This window comes from Haematobia irritans, chromosome 1 (assembly GCF_050003625.1).
Source record: "Haematobia irritans isolate KBUSLIRL chromosome 1, ASM5000362v1, whole genome shotgun sequence".
Lineage (NCBI taxonomy): Eukaryota > Metazoa > Arthropoda > Insecta > Diptera > Muscidae > Haematobia > Haematobia irritans.
In genome coordinates, this window is record NC_134397.1 from 185,902,110 (window position 1) to 185,911,492 (window position 9,383).

Sequence of the window (9,383 nt, forward strand, 5' to 3'; positions counted from 1 at the left end):
ACCTACCAATGGCATCAGCCACAGAACTCAGTTAAGAAATAGAAGACCATCACATCAGTACATTTCTGTAGCTGACTTTATTTGTCCATAAATATGAGCCAACGTGGTCAGAATAATAATTATGACCAAAATCGTAACAGCAATGCAATGCATATCAATGAAGAAGAGTCAATGTCGTAATGCCACAGTCAACTATAAAATAAGTCTCATAGACATTGGCAAGAGACATTCTGTGCTTAAAACGCAAAGTGAATAGAACATTTCAAAATATTCAAAAAAAATTAAAAAAAACAATGACCTTCAAGGTGGGTTTCAAAAAATAATAATAATTGCAAAAGGATTTGTGCACACAAGGATTACCTCTAAAATACTCACAATATTTCCTATACAAATGAAGTGATTAAAAACTATTTTACAAAAGTACTAAGTGTTGTAGTAACAAAAAGGATTAAACAATTTTTTTGTTTGTGTTCACTCTTTGTGCAGATCGTGATTGCTCTCGCCTTGGTTGCTGCTGCCAGTGCTGCTGTTGTAGTTCCAGCTGCTCCCGTTTTGGCCAAGACTGTTGAACTCGAGGAATACGATCCCCATCCTCAATACAAATACGGTTATGATGTCCAGGACTCACTATCCGGGGATTCCAAGGGTCATGTGGAGGAACGCGATGGCGATGTGGTTCGTGGTGAATACTCTTTGGTTGATCCCGATGGCTTGAAACGCACTGTCACCTACACTGCTGATCCCATCAATGGTTTCAATGCCGTCGTTCGCCGTGAACCCCTCGTAGCCGCTGCTCCCGTTGTTGCTGCTGCTCCTTTGGTTAAGGCTGCCCCAGTCGTTGCTGCTGCCCCTGCTCCTCTTGTTGCTGCCGCTGCTCCAGTAGTTAAAACTGCCCGTGTAGTAGCTCCTGCTCCCATTGTAAAGGCTGCTCCTCTTGTTGCTGCTGCCCCTGTGACATATGCTGCTCCTGCTCCCGTTTTAAGGACTGCCCCATTGGTTGCTGCACCTTATGTTGCTCCTGCAGCCTATACTGTGAGACATTTGTAAAAGTTGTGGGAATTTTCATAAATGTGGACTGCCTTATTGATTATTTTGTTTAATAAATGTGATATGAAACTTTTTTGAATGATAAACACATCGGAAAATTTATTTAAAATTAATTTTTTGTAGCAGTAAGGCATTTAAAAAAAAATTTAAACGTATGAGACCATATGGTTCGTTGTAGATATCGCTTTGACAAATATTAAGAAATTCTATAGGGCATTGACAACGAATTAGGGTCTAAAAATCGGCATGTACATCGACGAGTCGGCATCACGTTTGCCACTCGAGCCAAATCTTATTTCTATAGAAAATTTTCTCAAAATTTTATTTTCATAGAAAATTTTATCAAAATGTTATTTTTATAGAAAATGTTTTCAACATTTTATTTCTATAGAAAATTTTGTCAAAATTTTCACGGGGTTCACGGAGATATGTTTGTTTCGAGTTTATTTCGGCATAAGCCGGCTATCAATGTAAAACCTTTTTTCGGAGGGTTCAAGTGTGGTTTTTGTTGGGTTTAATAAACTGCCTGAATTTATTCTGATAATTGGTTGATAGTTTTGCTGCAAGTAGAGGATGCTGATGAGGAATGTGGTAATTCCGAAACGTGCGTCCATCCAACCATCTTGCAGTCTATAGGGCTTTGCCCAAATAAATTTGACAAACATTCTTTTCCTCTGTTGGTTAAGCTACTCTTGTAGTTTAGTCAATGTATGGTTTTAAGCTGAAATAAAAAAACAACAACAATGCTTAAAGAACAAAACCAACAAAACAAAACAAAACAAATGGAAAAAGAAGAGGAGGCACGCTCAAAATAAACCCAGCCATGTGAATTCAAATCGATGATTTGACAGTGGCATAGGAAAAGAGATATGTTTGTTTCGAGTTTATTTCGGCATAAGCCGGCTATCAATGTAAAACCTTTTTTCGGAGGGTTCAAGTGTGGTTTTTGTTGGGTTTAATAAACTGCCTGAATTTATTCTGATAATTGGTTGATAGTTTTGCTGCAAGTAGAGGATGCTGATGAGGAATGTGGTAATTCCGAAACGTGCGTCCATCCAACCATCTTGCAGTCTATAGGGCTTTGCCCAAATAAATTTGACAAACATTCTTTTCCTCTGTTGGCTAAGCTACTCTTGTAGTTTAGTCAATGTATGGTTTTAAGCTGAAATAAAAAAAACAACAACAATGCTTAAAATTTTATTTCTATAGAAAATTGTGTCAAAATTTTATTTCTATAGAAAGTTTTGTCAAACTTTTTTTTCTATAGAAAATTTTGTCAAAATTTTATTTCTATAGAAAATTGTGTCAAAATTTTATTTCTATAGAGAATTTTGTCAAAATTTTATTTCTATGGAAAATTTTGTCAAAATTTTATTTCTTTTGAAAATTTTGTCAAAATTTTATTTCTTTTGAAAATTTTGTCAAATTTTTATTTCTACAGAAAAATTTTGTCAAAATTTTATATCTTTTGAAAATTTTGTCAAAATTTTATTTCTATAGAAAAATTTGTCACAATTTTATTTCTACAGAAAATTTTCTAGCTGGTAGCCTAAGTAGCCAATGCTAGATTTTTCTCTATTATTCTTTTATTTACTATAAGTTTAATAAATAAATAAATAGAAAATTTTCTTAAAATTTTATTTCTATAGAAAATTTGAGAAAATTGTTTTTCTATAGAAAATTTTGTCAAAATTTGATTTCTATAGATAATTTATGTCAACATTTTATTTCTATGGAAAATTTTGTCAACATTTTATTTCTATAGAAAATTTTGTCAGAATGAGACAATTTTATTTCTATAGAAAATTTTGTCAAAATTTTATTTCTATAGAAAATTGTGTCAAAATTTTATTTCAAGAGAAAATTGTGTTAAAATTTTGTTTTCATAGAAAATTTTGTAAAATTTTTATTTGCATAGAAAATTTTCAAAATTTTATTTCTATAGAAAATTTTCTCAAAATTTTATTTCTATAGAATATTTTCTCAAAATTTTATTTCTATAGAAAATTTTCTCCACATTTTACTTCTATAGAAAATTTGAGAAAATTGTTGTTCTATAAAAATTTTGTCAAAGTATTATTTCTATAGAAAATTTTGTCAACATTTTATTTTTATCGAAAATTTGGCCAAAATTTTATTTTCGCAGAAAATTTTGTAAAAATGTTATGTCTATAGAAAATTTTGTCAAAAGTTTATTTTCATAGAAAATTTTGTAAAATTATTATTTTCATAGAAAATTTTGTAAAATTATTATTTTCATAGAAAATTTTGTAAAATTTTTATTTTCATAGAAAATTTCGTCAAAATTGAAAATTTGTCAGACTAAAGAAAAAAAACCAACAATAACAAAACAAAACGAATGAAAATTTTATTTCTATAGAAAATTTTCTCAAAAGTTTATTTATATAAAAAATTTTCTCAAAATTGTATTTCTATAGAAAATTTGAGAAAATTTTATTTCTATAGAAAATTTTGTAAAAATTTTATTTCTATAGAAAATTTGAGAAAATTTTATTTCTATAGAAAATTTTGTAAAAATTTTATTTCTATAGAAAATTTTGTCAAAATTTTATTTCTATAGAAAATATTGTCAAAATTTTAGTTCTATAAATACTTTTGTAAATTTTTTTTTTCTATAGAAAATTTTTAAAAATTTTATTTCTATAGAAAATTTTGTCAAAATTTTATTTCTATAGAAAATTGTGTTAAAATTTTATTTCAAAATTAAAATTTTATTTCAATGTTAAAATTTTGTTTTCATAGAAAATTTTGTCAAATTTTTATTTTTATAGAAAATTTGGTTATAATTTTGTTTTCCTAGAAAATTTGTAAAAATTTTATGCCTATAGAAAATTTTGTCAAAATTTTATTTTCATAGAAAATTTTGTAAAATTCTTAATTTTAACAAAAATTTTCAAAATTTTATTTCTATAGAAAATTTACTCAAAATTTTATTTCTATAGAAAATTTTCTCAAAATTTTATTTCTATAGAAAATTTTCTCCACATTTTATTTCTATAGAAAATTTGAGCAATTTGTTTTTCTATAGAAAATTTTGTCAAAATTTTATTTCTATAGAAAATTTTGTCAACATTTTATTTCTATAGAAAATTTGGCCATAATTTGATTTTCGTAGAAAATTTTGTAAAAATGTTATGTCTATAGAAAATTTTTTCAAAAGTTTATTTTCGTAGAATATTTTGTAAATTTTTTATTTTCATAGAAAATTTTGTAAAACTTTTATTTGCATAGAAAATTTTGCCAAAATTAAAAATTTGTCAGATTAAAGAAAAAAAAACCTACAATAACAAAACGAATGAAAATTTTATTTCTATAGAAAATTTTGTCAAAATTTTATTTCTATAGAAAATTGTGTCAAAATTTTATTTCTATAGAGAATTTTGTCAAAATTTTATTTCTATGGAAAATTTTGTCAAAATTTTATTTCTATAGAAAATTTTGTCAAAATTTTATTTCTACAGAAAAATTTTGTCAAAATTTTATATCTTTTGAAAATTTTGTCAAAATTTTATTTCTATAGAAAAATTTGTCACAATTTTATTTCTATAGAAAATTTTCTAGCTGATAGCCTAAGTAGCCAATGCTAGATTTTTCTCTATTATTCTTTTATTTGCTATAGGTTTAATAAATAAATAAATAGAAAATTTTCTTAAAATTTTATTTCTATAGAAAATTTGAGAAAATTGTTTTTCTATAGAAAATTTTGTCAAAATTTGATTTCTATAGATAATTTATGTCAACATTTTATTTCTATGGAAAATTTTGTCAACATTTTATTTCTATAGAAAATTTTGTCAGAATGCTATTTCTATAAAATTTGAGACAATTTTATTTCTATAGAAAATTTTGTCAAAATTTTATTTCTATAGAAAATTGTGTCAAAATTTTATTTCAAGAGAAAATTGTGTTAAAATTTTATTTCAAGAGAAAATTTTGTAAAATTTTTATTTTCATAGAAAAATTTCAAAATTTTATTTCTATAGAAAATTTTCTCAAAATTTTATTTCTATAGAATATTTTCTCAAAATTTTATTTCTATAGAAAATTTGAGAAAATTGTTGTTCTATAAAAATTTTGTCAAAGTGTTATTTCTATAGAAAATTTTGTCAACATTTTATTTCTATCGAAAATTTGGCCAAAATTTTATTTTCGTAGAAAATTTTGTAAAAATGTTATGTCTATAGAAAATTTTGTCAAAAGTTTATTTTCATAGAAAATTTTGTAAAATTATTATTTTCATAGAAAATTTTGTAAAATTTTTATTTTCATAGAAAATTTTGTCAAAATTAAAAAACTTTATTTTCATAGAAAATTTTGTAAAATTATTATTTTCATAGAAAATTTTGTAAAATTTTTATTTTCATAGAAAATTTTGTCAAAATTAAAAATTTGTCAGACTAAAGAAAAAAAACCAACAATAACAAAACAAAACGAATTAAAATTTTATTTCTATAGAAAATTTTCTCAAAAATTTATTTATATAGAAAATTTTCTCAAAATTGTATTTCTATAGAAAATTTGAGAAAATTTTATAAAAATTTTATTTCTATAGAAAATTTTGTCAAAATTTTTATTTCTATAGAAAATATTGTCAAAATTTTATTTCTATAGAGAATTTTGTCAAAATTTTATTCCTTGTTGTTGTTTTTTTATTTCAGCTTAAAACCATACATTGACTAAACTACAAGAGTAGCTTAACCAACAGAGGAAAAGAATGTTTGTCAAATTTATTTGGGCAAAGCCCTATAGACTGCAAGATGGTTGGATGGACGCACGTTTCGGAATTACCACATTCCTCATCAGCATCCTCTACTTTTTTTTTATTTTTTTATTTTATTCCTATAGAAAATTCTATCAAAATTTTAGTTCTATAAATACTTTTGTAAATTTTATTTCTATAGAAAATTTTTAAAAATTTTATTTCTATAGAAAATTTTGTCAAAATTTTATTTCTATAGAAAATTTTATTTCAAAATTAAAATTTTATTTCAATGTTAAATTTTTATTTTTATAGAAAATTTGGTTATAATTTTGTTTTCCTAGAAAATTTGTAAAAATTTTATGCCTATAGAAAATTTTGTCAAAATTTTATTTTCATAGAAAATTTTGTAAAATTTTTAATTTTAAAAAAAATTTTCAAAATTTTATTTCTTTAGCAAATTTACTCAAAATTGTATTTCTATAGAAAATTTTCTCAAAATTTTATTTCAATAGAAAATTTTCTCCACATTTTATTTCTATAGAAAATTTGGCCATAATTTTATTTTCGTAGAAAATTTTGTAAAAATGTTATGTCTATAGAAAATTTTGTCAAAAGTTTATTTTCATTGAATATTTTGTAAATTTTTATTTTCATAGAAAATTTTGTAAAATTTTTATTTTCATAGAAAATTTTGTAAAATTTTTATTTTCATAGAAAATTTTGTAAAATTTTTATTTTCATAGAAAATTTTGTCAAAATTAAAAATTTGTCAGATTAAAGAAAAAAAACCTACAATAACAAAACGAATGAAAATTTTATTTCTATAGATAATTTTCTCAAAATTTTATTTCTGTAGAAAATTTTCTCAAAATTGTATTTCTATAGAAAATTGAGAAAATTTTATTTCTATAGAAAATTTTGAAAAAATTTTATTTCTATAGAAAATTTTGTCAAAATTTTATTTTATAGAAAATTTTGTCAAAATTTTATTTTATAGAAAATTTTGTAAAAATTTTATTTCTATGGAAAATTTTGTCAAGTTTTATTCCTATAGAATATTTTATCAAAATTTTAGTTCTATAAATACTTTTGTAAAAAAATTTTTTTCTATAGAAAATTTTGTAAAAATTTTATTTCTATAGAAAATTTTGTCAAAATTTTATTTCTATAGAAAATTTTGTAAACATTTAATTTCTACAGAAAATTTTGACAAAATTTTATCTCTATAGAAAATTTTGTCAAAATTTTATTTCTATAGAGAATTTTGTCAAAATTTTATTTCTATAGAAAATTGTGTCAAAATTTTATTTCTATAGAAAATTGTGTCGAAATTTTATTTCTATAGAAAATTGTGTCAAAATTTTATTTCTGTAGAAAATTTTGTCAAGATTTTATTTCGATAGAAAATTTTCTCAAAATTTTATTTCTATAGAAAATTGTGTCAAAATTTTATTTCTGTAGAGAATTGTGTCAACATTTCATTTCTATAGAAAATTGTGTCAAAGTTTTATTTCTCTAGAAAATTTTGTCAAAATTTTATTTCAATAGAAAATGTTTTCAAAATTTTATTTCTATAGAAAATTTTGCCAAAATTTTATTTCTGTAGAAAATTTTGTCATTACAGTTCTCGAGACAATGCCAAATGCTCCAGCCATAGTGATTTATCCTGCGATTGAAACATTCTTTAACTGAAACCTACATTTGTCATTCCGTTTGTAATGGATGGAAATATTGATCACAGGCCCCATAATAATGTGTATGTTATTCTAATTTCTGAAAGTAAAAGCTAACGGCTTCACATTTGGCACAAGTGTCATTGTTGATCGATCTGCATTGCAATGGACTACTTCGGGAAAATGGGCTAGATTTATGTATAGCTCTCATATAAATCGATCCCGTTGTACGACGACATTATATGTTCTCTTACTACCATCTGAAAATTGGTCCACATCGGTTCATAACTATGATACTATGATACATAAAATCCTCTATAGAAAACCGGTAGTCAAACTGCAATCAAATCATTTAACTCCATGTTTTATATTGTATAAGTACTAAAATCGAATCCTTTTTTCTTCACTAATATTTAAGAGATTTTGTAAGAGAGATTTGTGGTCGCTCTCACTCATGACCCATACCCATGGAATCCCACGCTCATATTGCAATCTATAGCACTGCTGCTGGGACATTCATGCCATTATGCCAAAATAAAACACAATTTTGGATTATGGATTACTGTCATGGCCCGTAAATGAGTTTTGTGAAAGTGTGTATTCGTAACTAACCTACGCCAACTGAAATCAATACAGTGGCCCTGTACTTGTAAACGTTATTAATTGTGACCATAATGGTAATACAAAATAAAGTTATTTCAATTTTTGTTTTTGTTTTGACCAATATCTGCAATGAACAACCGCCGATCAAAATTGTCATTGTTCCGCGGTAAGTGTTGGGCTCACAATAAGTAGTGACAGTAATCTGATGAAACAAGTTGCACAACATTTTTTATGGTATATTATTTAGATATACAACATAAGCGAAAATAATTTAACAACAAATTGAAATGTTTGCTGTACCGAAATTGAATTGCAGTAAAATCTGATGAGAAATTATTCTTCAGAACGCTAAACAAGTTAAATCCTCAGATAAGTGTCAATCATGAATTCGTGAAGTGAAGCTGTGCAATCTCATGTTTGGCAGAACGGTGACACAATTTTTTTTTTTACCAATAAATAAGTAAGGAAAGTCTAAAGTTGGGCGGGGCCGACTATATTGTACCCTGCACCACTTTGTAGATCTTAATTTTCGATACCTTATCACATCCGTCAAATGTGTTGAGAGCTTTATATAAAGGTTTGTCCCAAATACATACATTTAAATATCACTCGATCTGAACAGAATTTGATAGACTTCTACAAAATCTATAGACTCAAAATTTAAGTCGGCTAATGCACTAGGGTGGAACACAATGTTAGTAAAAAACAAGTAAGGAAAGTCTAAAGTCGGGCGGGGTCGACTATATTATACACTGCACCACTCTGTAGATCTAAATTTTCAATACCATATCACATCCGTCAAATGTTTTGGGGGGCTATATATAAAGGTTTGTCCCAAATACATACATTTAAATATCACGCGATCTGGGCAGAATTTGATAGACTTCTACAAAATCTATAGACTCAAAATTTAAGTCGGCCAATGCACTAGGGTGGAACACAATGTTAGTAAAAAAAATATGGGAAACATTTAAATCTGAAGCAATTTTAAGGAAACTTCGCAAAAGTTTATTTATGATTTATCGCTCGATATATATGTATTAGAAGTTTAGGAAAATTAGAGTCATTTGTACAACTTTTAGACTAAGCAGTGGCGATTTTACAAGGAAAATGTTGGTCGAAATCAGAAAAATATATATATGGGAGCTAAATCTAAATCTGAACCGGTGCCAACCAAATTTGGCAAGCATAGCTACAATGCTAATTCTACTCCCTGTGCAAAATTTCAACTAAATCGGAGTTAAAAATTGGCCTCTGTAGTCATATGAGTGTAAATCGGGCGAAAGCTATATATGGGAGATATATCTAAATCTGAACCGATTTCAACCAAATTTGGC

General features: G+C 25.7%; 1 protein-coding gene across 1 annotated transcript; it reads left to right on the top strand.

Moving 5' to 3' along the window:
- The first annotated feature begins 242 nt into the window (after window positions 1–242).
- Window positions 243–1,133, top strand: Ccp84Ae. The gene is made up of 2 exons (XM_075292317.1): window positions 243–305; window positions 487–1,133. Exons 1-2 carry the CDS (start codon window positions 294–296, stop codon window positions 1,045–1,047), a joined length of 573 nt encoding a protein of 190 aa, XP_075148432.1. The 5' UTR covers window positions 243–293; the 3' UTR covers window positions 1,048–1,133.
- Window positions 1,134–9,383: the final 8,250 nt, after the last annotated feature.